General features: G+C 51.8%; 1 protein-coding gene across 1 annotated transcript; it reads left to right on the plus strand.

Moving 5' to 3' along the window:
• Positions 1 to 489: 489 nt before the first annotated feature.
• On the plus strand, positions 490 to 10,667 carry EEF1G (eukaryotic translation elongation factor 1 gamma). The gene is made up of 10 exons (XM_039257689.1): positions 490 to 594; positions 1,713 to 1,871; positions 2,612 to 2,675; positions 2,821 to 2,963; positions 3,484 to 3,627; positions 5,592 to 5,721; positions 6,106 to 6,310; positions 9,792 to 9,964; positions 10,058 to 10,182; positions 10,425 to 10,667. The coding sequence occupies exons 1-10, from the start codon at positions 583 to 585 to the stop codon at positions 10,581 to 10,583; spliced, it is 1,314 nt and encodes a 437-aa protein (XP_039113620.1). The 5' UTR covers positions 490 to 582; the 3' UTR covers positions 10,584 to 10,667.
• The last annotated feature ends 9,261 nt before the right edge of the window (positions 10,668 to 19,928 follow it).

The following is a 19,928-nucleotide window of genomic DNA, read 5'->3' on the forward strand; positions in this document are numbered from 1 at the left end:
GTGGCTTAATGGGAGGAAACCTCACTTCTGCAGAGGGTTTGTGACCTGGGCTCCCGTTGGATACTCATCCTCTAGAAAACCAGAGTGGGAACACATGGGATTATCCGCGCGGGAGTTACTTCCGCTCCAGTGAGTGTCCCACAACCTTGATGTTAGGGACTTGGCACAGTGTTCCCGAGATGGAGGGGAACGGCTCTGGGACCCCCCCGCGTGGCGCGGCGCGGGCAGCTGTGCCACGTCGCCGCCCAGGAGAGGCCCTGGAGCCCGGCCCATTCTCACAGTTTTCCCTCCGCGCCTTCCACCTCCACGTCGGGCCTCGGATTGGCCATGCCTGAGGGGCGGGCCAGTCGAGAGTCCCACTGCGCAGGCGCAAGCTCTTCTGCTCAGGCCAGCAGGCCCCACCCCTCTCTTTTCCCGATTCAGCTGCCGCAGGATACCGAACTGTCGTGCGTATGCCTTCTATGCCGTCTTCGCTTTGCGGCTGCTGTTTCTCCACGGCTCTTCCCTTCCCCCCCTCCTCTCCCGGACGGCTTACTTTGCGGCAGCGCCGAGAGCCCCACCCCCTTTCTCTGCGGAATCACCATGGCGGCTGGGGTAAGGTTGCCGGCTCTGGCTATCCAGCTTGCTGTATCCGACGCCATCCTCTGCTCGAGTGGGGCCCTCCGGCGTCAGAGGAGTTCTGGGGCCGCGTGGGGAACTGATGCGGGGTCTAGAGATCGTACTGCTGGAGAGCAAGGCTTCCAGACCCTGGAGGGGAACTGAGGCTGGGGCTCTCGGAGGCCAAAGAGGTGGAAGGGTCTGGGGTAGTGGAGAAAAGAGAGGTCGGGTCCTGGTCCTCAGGGCCCTGAGAAAAGGGTTCGGGTTCGCTGCCGCCTCGAGACGGGATATCCGGGCGGGTTGACAACTTTTGCGACCGTTTTGTGGGGGCAGCAGCGGGGACTGGGTAAAGACTAGAGTCTTTGTGGGTACGTACGGCTGTCCACGGCCAAGGGTTCGTCACAGGGGAGGCTGGGGAATGAGAGGAATCTCCGGGCGGTGGAGTCGGGCCAGCTGGACCGTGCCGACCAGGTTAAGAGAAGGAGAAGCTCCTGCCAAGGAACTCACTGCGGGACAGGACCGGGGGGACGGTATGCGTGACAAGAAGGAACGGGCGTTTGGGTTCACCGGGCTGTTTTGGGAGGAGAAGATGCCATTCGGTCTCGCCTGGCTGTTCTGAAGGGAACGTGGAAATGGACAGGGGTGTGTGAGAAGCAGGGATAATGCTTTAAAGGGGTGAGCGGCTCGCAGTGCAGCAGGCAAGTCCTCGCCAGCCATCAATGAATGAGACCCGGGAGAGGAGTGTGTGTGCGTGTGTTTGTGTGTCGGCAGGTGGAGTCTGCGGGAGCTAGTAGTTCTGGGTTTCTTGAAGATGTATTTGAGGGGATGAGAATGCTTCTAGAGTTGTCCTTAGGGAAGGTCAAGCCTGTCAACAAGCTTTATTTAGCAGTCAGTGTGTGGTTCTGTCCCCGATATTTCAGAGGACTCTGATTACACATGACCGATGCTAGAGAATTGGGTTCACCAGAGTGGGTAACAGAGAATTGAATGGGTTGGAAAAAACTCAGGGAATTTATTCCTGGAGGTGACGTTAGGACTGGGACTCTTCTACTTGTTAATATCCTTCACCTCTCTCTGCCCTGACCTCCTATCCCCCACCCCTCTTTCTCCCACAGACCCTGTACACATACCCTGAAAACTGGAGGGCCTTCAAGGCTCTCATCGCTGCTCAGTACAGCGGGGCTCAGGTCCGCGTGCTCTCCGCACCACCCCACTTCCACTTTGGCCAAACCAACCGCACCCCTGAATTTCTTCGTAAATTTCCTGCCGGCAAGGTGAGTAGGACAGTGGAGAGGGGGTCTCCGTCTCAGGTCCTGAGAATCCAAGGAGGCCTGAAGACAACCTGAGAATCCAAGGAGGCCTGAAGACAACCTCCATCTTTAAAAGGGCGCTTTCCATATTATAACTTTTTTTTTTTTTAACATTTCATTGACTTACAAGTTCTCTTATTTTGAGATTGTGTGTTTGCACGTATTTAGAAATAATGCAGAGGCTGCTCCGTGACCTGCTGTAAAATTCACAGGTTTCTTTGTGGGAGAGAGAATGAGTTTTGACTGTTTTTAGTGCATGTGTATCAGGTGTCTGCCATGAGCTGACCGAGGGGCTCATAGAGATCCATAAATAACCATGCTAAACAGCAAAGATAAATGCAATGTGGGGAATACCACCCCACTTTCAAGAATACAGACAGAGCTAGGACATTTGGTTTCTGGCCTTTTGCCTCTTTGAGGGATTTTACATAAACGTTTGATAATATCTAAATCTTTTGGGTTTTCCATATGGGTTCAGATTGTATGGGATACCAGCTAACTTAAGTATTTTTGGTTCCGGAGTTCCAGACTATACCAATAGCGTGTACCGATAGTTGGTTAGTAAGGGTCATCAGCCTTCTAGAAGAACTTTTATCCAAAACAACTTCAGTTCCTGGGATTGGCTAGTGAAAAATTACTGTGTATTTTACGCATTATTATTACTATCTTTTTAACGTTACTTCTCCTTTGACCGTTTTGTCCAGGTTCCAGCATTTGAGGGGGACGATGGATTCTGTGTGTTCGAGAGCAATGCCATTGCCTACTATGGTAATTTGCAGTGGGTGTGGGGATGGGAAGATCTGGAATGAAGGAGGTAGGGGAGGATGAGGGTGAGCTGGAGAGGAATTTTCAGGAACCTTGGTTGGTGTTGGCAGGACCCCAAAGTTCTGACCTTTGTGCTCTGCCTCTGCAGTCAGCAATGAGGAGCTGCGGGGAAGTACTCCTGAGGCTGCAGCCCAGGTGGTGCAGTGGGTGAGCTTTGCCGATAGCGACATAGTGCCCCCAGCCAGTACCTGGGTGTTCCCCACCTTGGGCATCATGCACCACAACAAGCAGGTAAGCCTTGGAACTTGGGGGGAGGCCAGGGGCAGGGAGGGCATCAGCTCCTGAGTGTCGGGGAGTAAGGAATAAAATAGACGGAGGAAAACAGATGCTAAGAACATACGGATAATGAAAGACCTAACCTTTGGGGTGTGAGTTTGGAGCGCTGGGCTGTCAGTGGTATCCAGGTTGTGTTGTCACATAGACCCAGTGGAGGTGGGGCCTGTTGTGAGTGGTCCGGGGAGAGATTTCTGCTGTAGAAAAGCTCTGCCAGATGGCAGGAAGGCGGTTAAACCGGGTGACCGCTGAGGTTCCTTCTAAAACCCAAAAATACAGTACTGTGGTCAGTATAGCGGGAAATTAAGCCAGGCTGCACCATGAAGAAATTTGACATTGAGAGCTTCAGTGTCTGATACATTGGGGATGAGCCAGAACTTAGAAAGTGAAATCGCTACCTTAGTTCTATTGTCGGGGGGTGGGGAGCGGGGAAAGGGGTGGGCGCCCGCTATTAAGTTTGATCATTTGAAATAAATAGGCCACAGAGAATGCAAAGGAGGAGGTGAGGCGAATTCTGGGGCTACTCGATGCTCACCTGAAGACCAGGACTTTCCTGGTGGGCGAACGCGTGACACTGGCCGACATCACAGTTGTCTGCACCCTGTTGTGGCTGTATAAACAGGTGACGTTTATAAAGAATCTGGGTTCGGGTCCGCAGAGGGTGGTGGGTGGGTGGGTGGGGTTAGAAATGAAGTGATGAGTCTGATGAGTCCTCTCAGGTAACAGCTCGACTCGAGGAATCCCAGATTTGAGGGCCAGGCCGCGTTTTCTCCTCCTGAGGAGTTTGGTAATGTTCTGTTGTCCCGATTTCTCTGGGGCAGCTAAAGTGTTTAGTTTGGTTTCCATGTGTTTCTTGGGAAAGGCAGCTGTGCTTAGCTGTAAGGACAGGTAGAGCTGGGACCTTCATTACAAAGATCTTGTGGAGGCTGAACTAGGTTCGGTTCTTGGCTTCATTAGTTACAAGTTGTAGGTAGAGGTGAGTGTGAGAGGGCTGGAGAATTCATTTAGTTCTTTTTTCTCTGGAAGCTCTAAAACTAGGGTAGCAATAATTACTCTTGAGGTTTTTGGGTCAAAGAAGATGACATGCTGGTGGGTCGTGAGCAGCAGCTCTTGGACCAGTACTGGTCCAGAACAGTAGTGTGGTAGTTGTCAAGAGAAAAAGCACCTAATTTGTGTCAGACATGGTGCCAGGGTCCTTGCGGGCATCATTGTAGTCTTGCCCTGCGTACGGGTGAGGGGAAATGGGACCTGGCCCAAGGGCGCATAGCTAATAAATGGTGTAGGATTTGAACCCAAGACCTGCCGAACCAGCGCCGTAGAACTGACTGCTATGCTCTGTCTCCGTGCCAAGGTCATTTTCTCTCTGGTCTTAGCAAACTGAAAGATGGTAAATGAGTTTGTTTATGAAGCTAAGTTTAATTTAAAGGACTGTTTGATATGTTGAAATACTTTTTACTTTTGAATTTTTATTTACTTTTGTTATTGAATATTCTTTAGTTTTTGAGGTTTGGTTAAAAAAAATATATATCGTGTAGTTAATGTACATGATATTTGTTAATTTTGTTTATTTGGCAAAGGGAGTAATAGGTAGTTCTGCGTGTCTCCACCTTTTTTGTTTTTAAAATTTTTTATTTTTTTTGATGTTTATTTTTGAGAGAGCATGAGCAGGGGAGGAGCAGAGAGAGACAGAGACACAGGATCCGAAGCAGGCTCCAAGTTCTGAGCTGTCAGCACAGAGCCCGATGTGCACACCCTCCCCCCCACCTACCTACTTACTTTCCTCCCTTCCTCCCTCCCTCCCTTCTATTTTATTGACACATGACATTTAAAAGATTGGAATATGTTGGTGTGAATTGGCTTTGTGAGAGGAGTAAGGTGCCGGGTTGCCTGGATGGCTCAGATGGCTAAGTGTCTGACTCTTGGTTTCTGCTTAGTTCATGATCTCTCGGTTGGTAAGAGCCCTGCATTGGGCTCCTCACTGACAGTGCAGAGCCTTCTTGGGATTCTCTCTCTCCCTCAAAATAAATTTAAAAAAGGAGTAAGGTGCCATATAAACATTTGTACCAAGTAGTTTTATAGTAAGTGAAGGATGGGATCGAGCACTCATTAAATTGTGCTGAACTGTGGAAAAGAGGAAGGTAAACGGGAAGTAGTCCCTGGGGTAAGATGGGATTCTAGGGAGCTGCCATCTGGGAGGTTGAGAGGAAGGTAGAGCTTTGGTCTAGAAAGAAACAAGGGTCTCTGGCTTGGAACTCTTTAGGACCTTTCTTTCTGGGTCCCGAGCAGCAGCTCTTGGACTGATAGTGGTCCAGAACAGTAGTGTGGTAATTGTCAAGAGAAAAAGCACCTAATTTGTGTCAGACATGGTGCCAGGGGCCTTGCGGGCATCATGGTAGTCTTGCCCTGCGTACGGGTGAGGGGAAATGGGACCTGGCCCAAGTGCACGTAGCTAATTAACAGCGTAGGATTTGAACCCAAGTCTTGTTGAACCAGCGCCATAGAACTGACTGCTTACTCTGTTCTGTCTCCGTGTCAAGGTCATGGTTTCTCTCCACTGACTTGGTCTCCACCCTTCTGTTCTGACAGGTCCTGGAGCCTTCTTTCCGCCAGGCCTTCCCCAACACCAACCGCTGGTTCCTCACCTGCATTAACCAGCCGCAGTTCCGAGCCGTCTTGGGGGAGGTGAAACTCTGTGAGAAGATGGCCCAGTTTGATGGTAAGTCAGAGGAGGTGGAGGAGCTGTGTGACCTGGCGCAGAGGCTGGTTTGCTCAGTCTCAATCCCTTGATTTCCCGTCAGACTTTTGGGTTATGTGGGCCCGCAGAATGTAGGGTGTCCCGCGTAGTGACTGATATTTCAGGCAGCTTGTTTTGCACGCAAACATACCCTCACTCGTTAGCGTTAACGTCTAGAAACGATGGTGCATACTTGTTGCTGAGGGTTGTGTTCTTCAGGACATACAGGGAACTGATGGCAAGGCGGGGCCTAGACCCCTTTGTGGTCCTGCCCAGCAGTTTTCCTCCATCACCTATTTACCACCTGGCTTTAGAGGCTCATGGAAAGAGGCAGGATGTTGAATTCTCTCCCTTCCTCTGTACTAGCTAAAAAGTTTGCAGAGAGCCAGCCTAAAAAGGACACCCCCAGGAAGGAGAAGGGTTCTCGGGAAGAAAAGCAGAAGCCCCAGGCTGAGCGGAAAGAGGAGAAAAAGGCTGCCGCCCCTGCTCCTGAGGAGGAGATGGATGAGTGTGAGCAGGCGCTTGCTGCAGAGCCGAAGGCCAAGGACCCCTTTGCTCACTTGCCCAAGAGGTAAGGGTACTAGAGGGTCAGGGGCCCGGGACCCAGGAAGGCCAGTGTGTCCCTGTGCGTGTTCCTCTTACACAGCAAGGGCCTAGAGTTTTAGGTTGTCCATGCAAAAGTCAAGAATGTTTTGTTTGTAAGTAAAGCAACTTCCTGAGTTTATTCTTAAGAATTGGGTGAGTTTTATGAATATTTTTGAATGTTTACTTTTGAGGGGGAGCAGGGGAGGGGGGAGGGAGACACTGAATCCAAAGCAGGCTCCAGGCTCTGAGCTGTCAGCGCAGAGTCCAGTGCAGGGCCCGAACTCACAAACTGATAGATTATGACCTGAGTCAAAGTCGACACTTACCCCACTGAGCCACCTGGGCGCCCCAATGCCTGCGATTCTAATGAGACCTAGGGCAGTGACTGAGGACCTAGAGAGCCTGGAGCCTGCTTCAGATTCTGTCTCCCTCTCGCTCTGACTCTCCCCTGCTCATGCTGTCTCTCTCTCTTTCTCGTTCTTTCTCAAATAAATTAAAAAAAAAAAAAAAATTAGTATCACAGGCATTATGGGGCACCTGGGTGGCCTCAGTTGGCTGAGCATCTGACTCTTGATTTCAGCTCAGGTCCATGATCCCAGGATCGTGGGATCGAGCCCCATGTTGGGTTCCTCGCTGAGCATGGAATCTGCTTGGGATTCTTTCTCTGCTCCCTGCCCTTGTGCACGTGCGTGTTCGTGCGCATGTGCGCTTTCTCTCTCTCAAAAAAAAAAACAAAAAAACAATTGCAAGCATTATGAGACCAGCCCTGTCCTGTTTGTAGCCACTTCACATGTAGTAGTTCTCATTTCTCCCTGCTCTTCACTCTGCTCACTCTGCCTTTCCCGAAGCCGTCCAGCCTTTCACTAGTTCTGTTAGTGTTAAACATGGTTCCACCTCCCTTATTTTGTAATTTTTTTTTCTTTTTCTCTCCTTTTTTTTCTCTTTTGTTTTCATCTTTATTTATTTTTAGAGAGGGAGGGAGCGCTAGTGGGGGAGGGACAGAGACAGGGAGAGAGAGATTCTATCCCAAGCCGCCCATGCTGGCAGCGCTGAGCCCACTATGGGGCTCAAACCCACAAACTGGGATATGACCTGAGCTGAAATCAAGAGTCGGACACTTAACTGACTGGACCACCCAGGCGCCCTGTAATGGTTTTTTATGGGATAACCCAGCATGAAGGTGCACGCTGCTGGCGGTATGATAGGAGCATGGAGACTTGTAAGTGACGAGCGTCCTAGTGCTGGATGGTCACGGTTAGGAGCTGGCGTTTGCCCATTTGGGGAGCAACTTGAAGTGTAGCTCAGGCTTAGCAGTTCATACAAGACCAGGGAAGGCGTCAGATGCAGCTGTTCTTTACAGATGTTATTTCTTTTCGAACCGAAGTGATTTACCTTGAATTTAGCACAGGGGCAGGTCAAGAGTGAACAGGCTTTTTGGTGTGTGTAAATAAGCTGTGATAACTAACCCAAATTATATATACTGTTGTAACATAGACATTGTTAATTATTAGCTAGAGATTTTTACATACATTAGGTTGATATACTCCGGGCAGAAAATGAATCCCCAATAAACTGAAAATCTTTAATAAACTTTGCATTTCTTTTATCCTTTTGCGAATGTTGGTTAATACCAGTTTGTTATATTGCCGTGACGCTCTACTGGGTTGCCGAGAGGATTTTCCCCTGGATTTTTTGTTTGTTTGTTTGTTTATTTTGAGAGAGAGCGGGAACATGTATGTGTGTGGGCATGTGAACATGAGCTTGAGCGGGGTAGGGGCAGAGATGTGGAGAGAGAATCCCAAGCAGCCCTGTAGAGCCGCAGGGCTCGATATCCCGAACGGTGAGATCATGACCTGAGCTGAAATCAAGTCAGACGGTTAACTGACTGAGCCACCCAGGCGTCCCTACCCTCGATTTTTAAGGTCACAAAGGTAACGTCTTCAAAGATGAATAGTACTGTTTGTCCAGAGTTAGTTCTAGTCCTCTTAGGGCCTTCCAGCTAAACTTGTTCCAGGAGCTGCTCAGAGCCTGTGGTCATTTTGGGGGAAAGTGGATGCAACAGGGTCACAAATTACAAAGTTTCAACAGTTCAGGAGGGTGTAAAGAAAAAAAAATCTCCAGTCTCTTTTTTGGGTGGTTGAGGGGGAAGGTCCTCTGGGGAGGTCTCTGATGTGTATTGGGGAAGGAACATGGGACCCAGGGGTAAAGTCCAGCCTCTGCTTTGCTCTGTGGAAGCAGTGGGCAGAACGCACCACTTAACCGGATCTGGAGAGAGAGGGAAAGGGATGGTGTCTAACTCTAGGGTTTGTTAGTATTATTTTTGCTGATGAGTAGTTGAGCCAATTAAACATTTAGTAAGGTGTTTTTGTTGTTTTTTTTTTTAATAACTTTTTTGTTTCTTTCTTTGAGAGAGTGATCCAGTGGGAGGAGGGGCAGAGAGAGGGGGAGACCAGCCCAAGCAGGCTCTATGCTGATAGCGAGGATCAAATGCGGGGCTCGAACCCGCAAACTGTGAGATCAAATGACCCAGTTGAAACCAAGAGTCCGACGCTTAACCAGCTGAGCCACCCAGGCGCCCAGCCATTAAAACATTTGTGAAAAGATTCTCAGTAGGGTGACATAGTATCACATGAACAGATCGTAGAAGGCACAATGCTAGATGCGTCATCTTAGGAAAGTCACCAGTGGGAAGTGTATAAAAATATTAATTAGTTGTCTTGTGTGCTGGCTTTGTGGGTGATTGTCTTCAGCTCGCGGTTTTCTAACTGCAAAGAAAAGAAATAGAACTGCTACCGTGAGGGGAAGGGCCTCTCTGTAGCGGCAGAGCCCCGCCTGCTCAGTGTGCCTGATCTGAGCCCTAGCGCTTCAGAGATCATCTGAACCTAAGGGCTTTTCAGCATCCGGGCTTGCTCCTGGGCAGAGTAGTGACTATAAAGGCCATGGTGTTAAGGTCTGGGGTGGAGTCCCTTTGAAGGTGTTCACTGCTTACATTGCTGTCACATTGTAATGTATGTAACCTAAAGAGGCCTGCGGTAGGTACGAGACTTGGGTGAGTCAGTTTTCAAGTGTGACTCAATGGGAAAGCACCCTCCCCCCCCCAACCCCCCGGGGGCCTGCCAGGAAGGAAAGGGAGCGTTTATTCTAGGTCTCCACCAGGGGGCAGCAGTTGTCTGTGCCTCCCTAGGGGCAGGTCTCCTTCCTGCACCCCCCACAGGTCTCCCCCCTCCTCAGTCCTAGCCTCCTAGCTGACTTAGGCTGTAGGTAGGAAGCAAAGGCGCGCCCTAGACCCTTCTTCACACCCCCTTAGCTCTCTTCCCTCATAAGGTTGTGCCCATCTGTCAGTCCAGTGATCTTTTAAACCAGTATGTTTTAAGTGAAAATTGGCCTTATTTTCTTTCAGCCCCATCACTCTTTGTTACCTCAGGAGAACCTCCTCCACATTGACCTTACTTTTTCCCTCCGTTCAGTACCTTTGTGTTGGATGAGTTTAAGCGCAAATACTCCAATGAGGACACCCTGTCCGTGGCGCTACCGTATTTCTGGGAGCACTTCGATAAGGATGGCTGGTCCCTGTGGTACGCGGAGTACCGCTTCCCCGAAGAGCTCACCCAGACCTTCATGAGCTGCAACCTCATTACCGGTGAGCGGAGGGGGGAGTCAGAAGGGGAAAGGGGAGCGCAAGGTAGTGGCTGATGTGATCCTAAAGGCAGCATGTTCTCCCTCGCCCCTTCAGGAATGTTCCAGCGGTTGGACAAGCTGAGGAAGAACGCCTTTGCCAGTGTCATTCTCTTCGGAACCAACAATAGCAGCTCCATTTCTGGAGTCTGGGTCTTCCGAGGCCAGGAGCTTGCCTTCCCGGTGAGGAAAGGTGTAGGGGAGGAGTCTTTCTCCTGAGGGTGGGGCAGGGGTATGGGAAACACACTTCGGTTCCTGTGCCTTGTAGGCATTCAGGAGAGCTCAAGGGATATGTACAGGAAGGAGCCGTCGCGGTCACAGGCGTTTTAGGAGCTGATGACATGTGTCTGAGCTGGAAGTAACAGGTGTGGGACAGTATCTGATAACCTGGCCACATGCTGCTTAACCTGGCCTTTTCTCCCCAGCTGAGCCCAGACTGGCAGGTGGACTACGAGTCCTATACATGGCGGAAACTGGACCCTGACAGCGAGGAGGCCCAGACGCTGGTTCGAGAGTACTTTTCCTGGGAGGGGGCCTTCCAGCATGTGGGCAAAGCCTTCAATCAGGGCAAGATCTTCAAGTGAACATCTCTTGCTGTCACCTAGCTGCCTGCACCTGCCCTTCAGGGAGATGGGGGTCATTAAAGGAAACTGAACATTGAACCCTTACCTGTCCTGCCTCCTTTGTGAGTGATGGCTTCTTCAAAGGGGACTAGATCTGTCGAAGCAGGGTATTTTGTGAGCCTACAGTACCTCCCCTTGCAGGGGAGAAGTCTTCGGAAGAACAGGAAGAGGCCTCTCCTCAGTTTTGACTATTCACCCTGCCTCTACCATGATGATTGACTGCTAGCCTAGCTGGGAAAGACTGGACTCAGTGAGGGTGGGCGGGCACGGGGAGCTTTGTAGCGGCCTGATTTGTTTTTTTAATGTCTGTGTATTTTTAAGAGAGAGTGTGAACGGGGGGAGGGGCAGAGAGAGGGAGACACGGAATTTGAAGCAGTCTCAGGCGCCGTGCTTGGGGCTCGAACTCACAAACTGCGAGATCGTGACCTGAGCCGAAATTGGACTCCTAACTGACTGAGCCGCCCAGGCGCCCCAAGTAGCTACCTATTTCTTAAGAACCAGATTACAGAACTTTCCTCGTGAAGGGTGAGAGTGCCTGCTAACGGCACTAAGAACTAACCTACCGTTAGTGCACAGTGTGTGGAGAACTTGGCGTGATTTCTCACAGATGCCCTGGAAAGTAGGTAGGTGGTGGCATCCGAGGTCATAGTTTAAATAATTCAAACAAGTGGGAATACAGGTACCGATTACCCAGAACAGGCACTGGCCTCTTGTCCCTAACCTGGCTGTGGACCATCTGGCTTTTTTTTTTTAAATGTTTATTTTTGAGGAGAGAGAGGCTGTGCATGCACAAGTGGGGGAGGGGCAGAGAGAGGAGACACAAAAAGCTGAAGCGGGCTCTGGGCTGTCAGTACAGAGTCTGATGCCGGGCTCAAACCCATGAACCACAGGATCATCACCTGAGCTGAAGGAAGTTGGACGCTTAACTAACTGAGTGCCACAGGCACCCCTGGGGTATTTCTACTTTCTAACAAGGAAGTGGGGTTCAGAGATTTAAGCAACCTGCCTGTGATCACAACAGTTGCCTGTGGAGACAGGATTTTGAATCCAGTGGGTGTCCCTGCTGCCCATACTCTTAAGTGCGCCCTGCTGCTTCCTGGAATGTAGAGCAGTCCTAATTCCCATCCAGAAACCCTGCTCAGACCTGTGGTACTGTTTTATCTCCTTTGGGCCTAATTTTTATTCTACGCTTTGCAGAGATTCTTGTTCCTACTCTCTTCTGAAGAGCTTTGAAGGTCGCCCTGTGTATTAACAGGTGAAGCAGGAAAGCTCTAGCTCAATTCACATATTTGAGGCATATGCAGAAAGAGTTACCACTCAACCTTTGGTCTCTGGTTTATGGTTTTATGTATTTTGTTGTCTTTTTTTCCTCCCACCTTAGTCGAAGCACAGAAGGGCTTGGGTTGGGAGGGGAAGGAAGAAGGTGAACTTTCCAGGTACAGACGGGGCGCTGGTAGCTTGGGAAAGGGGAGGGCTGGGTACCTAGATCCCGGTGGGGGTTCTGGGAAGAATGGGACGAGCAGAGCTGCGGTTTGGAATCCTGCTGGGTAAGGATGGGTTGGTTCTTGCTCAGAGTTTGCTCCCTGGCGGGTCATCTTGGGTCGGATCCAAACTTGCCACCTGTCTTGCTTCCGAGCATTCCCGGCCTGCTCTGGGTTAGGATCTAAAAGTGCTAGTTGCTGGCTGGGCTGGGTCCTGCCCAGGGTGCCTGGCCTTGCGGAACCTGTCCGACTCCCTTCACACCACACCTCCCTGCTCCCTCGCTCTCGGGTCCTCTTCCCCCCTGCTTCCCCCTTCCCGGTTTCCTTGGTCTTCCAGGAGCTGAATGTTGAGTCAGAAGAGGCCCAGGAGTGAGGCCTCGTTGTGGAAAAGGGGGGTTCTGCCGGGTGGGCCGGAGCTGGGGCAGCAGCAGGCCTGGCACCCCACGTGGACTGGGCGGGTCTGGTGGACCCGGACTCTCCGGCTGCAGGAAGCATGACTCATCCTCACGTCCTGCCTCCTGTGCCCCAAACTCTGGCGGTTTGGTGCAGAGAAGGGCGGCAAGGTTGTTGGATGAGGCCCGACCTGCGCTTGGGGGAGGGCCAGTACCCACAAGCGGGGGTGGGGTGGGCAGCCCGAGGGGAGGGTGTCCGGGGCCTCCGGCTGCCTCCGCTGTTGGCCTCCAAGCTGTTGGCCTCCAAAGCGGGACGGAACTGAAGGGCCTCTTCCCGCCGACGTGGGCAAGAAAGAGGTTAACAGCAGGAGTTTCTAGCGGCACATGGAGGGCGGGAAAGAGGGGAGGTCCATCTGGAGTGGGTCGGGCCCCGCCCTGCCCCGGGGAGGCCTGAGTCACCGCACAGCCCCGGGCTCGGGACTCTGGCCCTCCCCGATCCCCGACCGATCCCCGAACGGCAGGGGCCCCGCGCTTGCTGGAGCGGAGCCCCGCCCGGCTCGCCCAGGCAGCCCATGAGCGCCTGCGCCAGCGGGGACGGCCCTGGTTGCAGGGCCCTGTTCCTGACAAGCCGGGCACGCTCGCGCCACCCGCGCACCACCTAGAGCTGGCATCCCGGCGCCCACCGTGCGGCGCCGGCCTGCGGGGGCTGAGATCGCGGGCTGGAAGGGGAAGGGGGGGGTTGCAGTGGGTCAGGGCTGAGGACAGGGCGTGTTCTTGGAGAACTAGGGTAAGATGGGCCGACGAAACTGTTTTATCCTCCTAGTGGGCAAAACCTTTGAGCCTCCGGAAAGGGAGGTGGAGAAACTAGAGAGGGGGCGTCGGGGGCTCAGAGGTGCATTTTTGCCTGCAGGTGAAATCTCTTCTTTTACTTGAGTTCCAGTATCGCTAACCTACGGTGTCCCATTCATTCCAGGTGTATAGTATAGTGATTCACCACTTCCATACATCATCACCCGGTGCTCATCAGAGCAGGGCGCTCCTTAGTCCCCAAACCCGGTTTCACCCAACCCCCCACCCTCCCCTCCTCTGGTAACCATCCGTTTGTTCTCTGTAGTTAAGTCTGTTTTTTGGTTCGTCTCTCTCTCTCTTTTCTGTTTGCTCGTTTGTTTTGTTTCGTAAAGGCCACATATGAGTGAAATCATATGCTATGTGTCTTTCTCTGACTGGTTTATTTCGCTCAGCATGATACTCTCCAGCTCCATCCCCGTCCCTGCTGCAGATGAAATCTTGCCTGAGCCCTGAGTGTGCATGGGAACGCCTGTATATAAACCAGTAGGTACTGGTCATAAGCAGCTATTTATTTTAGCTTTGTTGGCGCTTCTGCTTAAGTCACTTATTAAAAAGCCGAAAGCCTTTAAAGTTCTTCCAAGAAAGACCTAGATTGTCTTCTTTTTTTTTTTTTTTTCATGTCGTTTGAGCTGGAGCTGGACAGCTGCTCGGCACACTGGGTTGGGCCCATACCACCAGCTGCCCACATGCCCCAAATGTGCCACTTCCCCTTTTGAAAGGTGGGGGAAGGGTCTAGAATGTTGAGGGGAGAGAATAAAAGTGTTTTGGAGGCTCCACCGGGTCATTTATGAGATTATTACTGGGGTTTTCATGGCAACCAATGCTCTTTGTCTCCGGAACCCAGAACTTTTGCTCCAAATGGGTTTTCCTGGGTGCCTCTTGGTTTCCCTGGCTCACCCCACCGAGCTGTACCTACAGTGCAGGGTAACTCCCCCAACTTGCTCTGGTCCTCCGTATGAGTGCAATTCTGGGGTCCTCACCCTCTTCCCTCTGCCTCTCCTAATGCTGTGGGGTTGAAATATAGGCACTCGTGAAAGGTTAGAGAAACTGCCACCTGCTCCTGTCTGTTTGCTCTAATCAGGCTGGCATGGCTCCTGGAGGAGGCTGTCGTTTTACTCCAGTGGAATTACTGGGGTGTCCCAGTGCTTCAGCACCCAAGGGATGGGTGGAATGGTGGGTAATGGCGGCTGCCAGACGCTAGCACTGGACGTCTCATAAGAGAGAGAACGCCAGGGGCAGGTGGGACCAAAGTGCCCTTGGTGACCCATCTGGATCTCGAGAGGTTCCTTGGCTCTTTTCACTCTTGTTCACTCTTGTGGCCCCCTCCCCTTCGGGAACCTCCCCCTGCCCCCTGTTTTTCTGAGACCCTCAGGATTACAAAGAGAGCCTACCGACCTTACCTTGTTTACACAATGCGTTGGCCATGTGCGGAACAGGGGCTGGATGGTCAGGGTCTGGGGCTATTTCTGATCGGATCTCCCATGGAATGCGCTTCCCTCTACTTCCAGCTGCCCCCTCCCCTCCGCAGCAGGAACAGCTGTCATGTGAGGGCCTCTCCCGCTGCCTCAGCCCTTTTGCAATCATCTGGCTGGCTCCACCGGGATGGGGGTGGATAGTGAGGATGGGCAGAGCCAAAGGGTAAATGAGGGGACCTGGCTGGGCAGGGAGGGCTATGAGGTTGAAGGCTGAGGGAAGAGAGTTTGCCAAGGCCAGGTAGGAGGGGTGGAGTAGGCCAGGGTGCCCATCAAAGATAGTGAGATTTGCAGTGCGACCGGAAACTTGCTAGGTGCGAGGGAGATGAGTTGGTTATAGCGGGACCCTGGGCAGTCATTCTTCTGGGAGCTCCGCATTTCCCCTGAGTCACAGGGTAGCCACGGGGTGCTTTCCTGTCAGCCTGCCTCTATGTGGGGTCTGAATCACCCAGTCACCTAGGGTGTTGGCTGCCCTATGGTGGTGTTGCCTGTGCCTCACACCACCCACTCCTCGTAGGACGGCGAGGGTGCGGGGGTAGCATACACGTCCCTTTCTCCCATCCTTCTCAATGGTTATACTCGTATCTCTTTGACTCAGACTTCCAGAATGTACCTTATGCAGGACTGCTGGGGAGACCACATCAAGTAGTCCCCTTTATGTCACCCAGGAGGAAATGAGCCCGAAGAGGGGAAGTGACTGATCAAGGGGGCATGCTAGCCTTTCCACAGTTCTCGAAGACACTCCCTGAGTCACTTGGCTCCTTTTTTTTTTTTTTTTTTTTACGTTTTATTTATTTCTAGGAGAGAGAGAGACAGTGTGAGCAGGGGAGGGTCAGAGAGAGAGGGAGTCACAGACTGAAACAGGCTCCAGGCTCTGAGCTGGGAGGCGCCCCCGAGCGCACCGCAGGGCCAGAACCCGCACACCTCGAGCGCATGACCCAAGCGAAAGTCAGACGCTNGAACCGCGAGATCATGACCTAAGCGAAAGTCGGACGCTTAACCGACTAAGCCACCCAGGCGCCCCCTTTTTTTTTTTTTTTTTTTTTTGAGTCACTTGGCTCCTAAGAGCAGGAGGGCGCTTCCCCCAAAGCTGCAGGGCGAGTAGGATGGATGCACCAAGCACACTCGGGGTGGGAGGCAGAGAGAGGGTGGTATCCGAGGCTGCCAGCAGCCCTGGCTGGATGAGAAGAAGCACAGAAGTGGAGCAAGTCCCAGGGCAGGTCAACCCTGGTGCTCCAAGTCCTGGGGCGGGCAGAGGGCACAGGGTGTAGCAGAGGCGGGCCTTCGAGTGACAGGAACCTCAACTATGTGGTGACTCAGGCTCTGGGCAGCCTAGGCCCTTCCTTCACCGCTCAGCCTGATCTCCTTCGACCGGACTTGGGAAGTGTAAGTAGAAGAGGGAGTAGACCCGGGCTGGTCTCTTACCCCCACCCCCACCGCCCCTCCCCCAACTGGGGGAAAGGCAGAGGAAGTTGGAAAGGATGGCGGAAAGGCAGATTCCAAAAAAGGGGAGAGGTGGCTGGTGTTCCTCTCCCTCCCTGCTCTCTGCTCCCTGCTGGGGAGGGGAGCTGGCTGGGGCGGCGGCTGCTCGGTTCATTCCAGCTCCCTCCCTCGGCTCCTGTTTACTTACAGTCAGCCTGCCCCGTCCCCAGCTCAGTTCTGAGCTCCTCTTTCCGCCCCTCACGTTCCTCCTTCGCAGCCTCATTCAGTTGTGCTTTGCCGCTGTTTCCCTTAATCCCGGCTCCACATTTCCTCAATCTTCTTGCTCTCCCCGCATCTGCACACCCACACCTGTCTCTGACTGTGCTTGGAATCAGGCAGTGACAGGTGTGTCCACCTGTCCCGCTCTCCCTGCTCACTCTGTCCCCTTTCTCTTGCCTGGACGCTCTTCCTGCGCCTTCTTTCCCCCCAGTGTCTGCACTCAGAGCCCTGCCTGTCGTCTCTTGTTCTCTAATCAGCTTTAACTTGGGTTCTGCTTTGGCCTGAAGATTCCAATTAGGACTGAGTGTAATGGGCGGGTTTCCAGTATCCCGGCTGTCTGACCTGAGTGATTCAGGAACTCCTTATTTGAAGTCCGAGGTTTAAATCCAGGCTGGGATTTGAACTGAGCTGGAATACTTGACTTCGTATTTTGAGCTCGCATGAGGAGCTTGGGGTGTGACGATTTTGCTGAGGACATAATGTTTGCATCCCAGAATCACCCACTAGGTCTGCTGTTCTCTGGGGAAGACAGATTAGGAGGCAATGAAAAGTGAACAGCGAAGGGCCTGATGCTTGGCAGAGATGCTAAGTTCTGGGTGTGTGTGTGTGTGTGTGTGTGTGTGTGTGTATGGGGTTGGAGGTGGGGTCTGGGAGATCCCAGATGGCTCAGAGAAGGGGTAACAGTCATTTCTCTGGTTCTAAGGCTGACAAGCCAAAGGGCCCTCATGGGAGGGGCAGGGAGTCGGCTTTCAAAGCGACTGCAAACAGATTGCACACTTCACTTCCTTTCTGGGATCACAGTTTAAAAGCCATGATTACTTTTTGAGCAGTCGGCGGCGTCTCGTCTTCCCTGTAATACACTGATTTTAGAGAAGGGGACTGTGGGGAGAAGGGAGGGGTAGGGGAATCCCCTGGCTAGGGGCCTGCCCACAGAGCTCCCTTTGTGGTTGCTATGGAAACGGGCATAATAGGAACAAAACAGAGGCACGTCGCCTGGCAACCGAGGAGCCCAAGGTTTATCACACACTATGTGTACACATCAGGGAACCCCTCTGGGGGGAGGAAACAAAACTTCTGGGGAAGCTGGGGTATCCCAGTGATGACGAGTCCTAGAACTCACCTAGCTCTGCCAATGAATCTGTGGGACTGTGGTGTGGGATGCCTCTGAAAAGTGAGGGAGTGTCAGCGAGAGGGCCCAAGTCCTCCTTGATCCCCGGGGAGCCCTTCTTTCGACAGATGAATCTTAAACCTTCCAGAATATGCAGGCTTTTCTTTGCAAACCGTGGGAATCCTTGTAACTAAAAAAAGGGCGTGTGTATCTGTGTGTGTGGGGGTGGATAAGGGGTGAGGTATCCGTAAAAGACGTGGCAGAAAAGATAATGTCCGATTTTCCCAACGCGTAGGACCTGCAGGGAACTCAGAATACATTTCCTTCAGGACGGAGCACCTTGAGGGCAGGGAATGCAACTGGTCAAGTTCTCCATTCCCTGCCCCTGGACTCATGTTGGACACAGAGTAATTGTGTAGCTGCATGAGAGGTCGGTGAGTGGGGTAATTGCTCCCTGGAGGCTGACAGTGAAGGGAAGTGTGGGGTTCAGGAGGCTGTTGTGAAAAGAACAAGCGCTCTGGGCCCAGTTGTACCTGTAGTTCATTCGGTCGTTCGTTCGTTCATTCATTCATTCATTCATTCATTCATTCCACAGTGTCCTTCATTGATTGCTGTATGACAGCCACTGCTCTAGGCACAGGGCAGACAGCAAAGAACAAAAAATTCCCTGCCTTCATGGAACTTACATGCCAGTGGCAGTTTTGACTCTTGGTTCTGAGAGCTGTGTGGCTTTAGGTAAATCACTAACCCACTCAGACCATTCCTCCCAGAGCATGTGAGGATTAAATGAGCTAATATATGATAGTGCCTGCTGTGGTATTAGACACGATCACCATTAGAGTAGCTTTGGTTGGGGGGGAGGTGGTGAGAGATGGTGGGCTACAGCAGTGGGCAGAAGGAGAAGGCTTGGCAGAGATTTCCAAAAGAGTGTGCGTCTCCAATCACACCATCGAAAATCGTTGAACATAGTCCCTTCCCCTGGGACTGGCCTAGGAAACCCCAGCTCTAGCAGGCACGATCTAGCAGCTTTGGGGCAAGGGTCTGGGCTACCCCATTCTCTACACTCCTCGCTTGGAGGAGCAGGGCAAGAGCCAGTCCCCAGGACCCCCCCCCTCCCCCCCGCAGGGATTTTGAAACCCTATCTCTGTTTTTTTTCTTTTAAATGTTTTATTTATTTCTGAGAGAGAGAGAGAGACAGCATGAGCAGGGGAGGGTAGAGAGAGAGGAGACACAGAATCAGAAGCAGGCTCCAGGCTCTGAGCTAGCTGTCTACACAGAGCCCGACACGGGGCTCGAACCCACAAACCGTGTGGTCAAGACCTGAGCCGAAGTCAGACGCTTAGCCGACTGAGCCACCCAGGTGCCCCTTGACACCCTATCTCTGAATGCAATACCTGGACAGTAAACCTCTGCTCTATAGCCGCTCAAAACCCAGCCCTTCCTGCCTTCTTCTCTGTTGACCAAGAGGGTGGCTAGAACGAACAATGGAGCAGATATGTTGGCCTGGAGCCCAGGACACTAGCCTCTGCTCTTTCACTCCTGGGGGGCTGCCGGAGCCCAGGCTGCAGCGAGGGGACCACACCGGCACCCTACCCCCCCCCCCCCCCCCCCCCCCCCCCCGCACTGTTCCTTTCCTGCTCCTGCCCCTCCCTCCAAACTTCCAAGGCCCTTCTGCAGATGCCCCATAGTCTTTGTGGCAAATCAACTGAGCTACCTTTCTGAAAACCGAGATAAATCCACTCCCATTCAAATATGTCCTGGGAAAACTTGCACTTTCAAGGAACCAGATGATTCACTTCATAAGGTTAAAAAATCCTTTGGTTCACTGTTAACAGTGGTTACTTTTTGGGAGAGGGCCTGGGTAGGGGAGGAGGGAGATGTTTACTTTTTATTGTCCTACCTTTCTGTGTTGTTTACATTCCTCACCAGATGGAGGCATTGATTTTATTTAAAATGTCAACAAGGATTATCTGACCTGGAGCTTTACGGGCCACTTTATCTGTATTCTTGGCCCATTTCTGAAAAGCCGAATAAATGTTACTGAAAATGAAATAAGAATTAAAAGCTGTTGGTCAAGGAAGTAAGTAGCTCTTGGCTTTTGTGTTTTAAAACCATCCCAAAGTTGAAAAGTTTATTTATTTATATATAAATATTTATTTAATATATAAATATTTATTTAATATATAAATATTTATTTAATATATAAATATTTATTTATATATTTATTACACATTTATATATATCTATTTTAATAAGGCAGGTTTGGGCCCCTGGGTAGCTCAGTGGGTTGAGTGTCCAGCTTT

This window comes from Hyaena hyaena, unplaced genomic scaffold, assembly GCF_003009895.1.
Source record: "Hyaena hyaena isolate Hyena2069 unplaced genomic scaffold, ASM300989v1 scaffold_632, whole genome shotgun sequence".
Lineage (NCBI taxonomy): Eukaryota > Metazoa > Chordata > Mammalia > Carnivora > Hyaenidae > Hyaena > Hyaena hyaena.

Bases quoted from the DNA above. Each gene is read 5' to 3' on its own strand.
- EEF1G (XM_039257689.1), top strand. The intron at 2,676-2,820 runs GTAATTTGCAGT...CTGCCTCTGCAG, and splicing joins CAATGCCATTGCCTACTATG to TCAGCAATGAGGAGCTGCGG. The intron at 10,183-10,424 runs GTGAGGAAAGGT...TTTTCTCCCCAG, and splicing joins GCCAGGAGCTTGCCTTCCCG to CTGAGCCCAGACTGGCAGGT.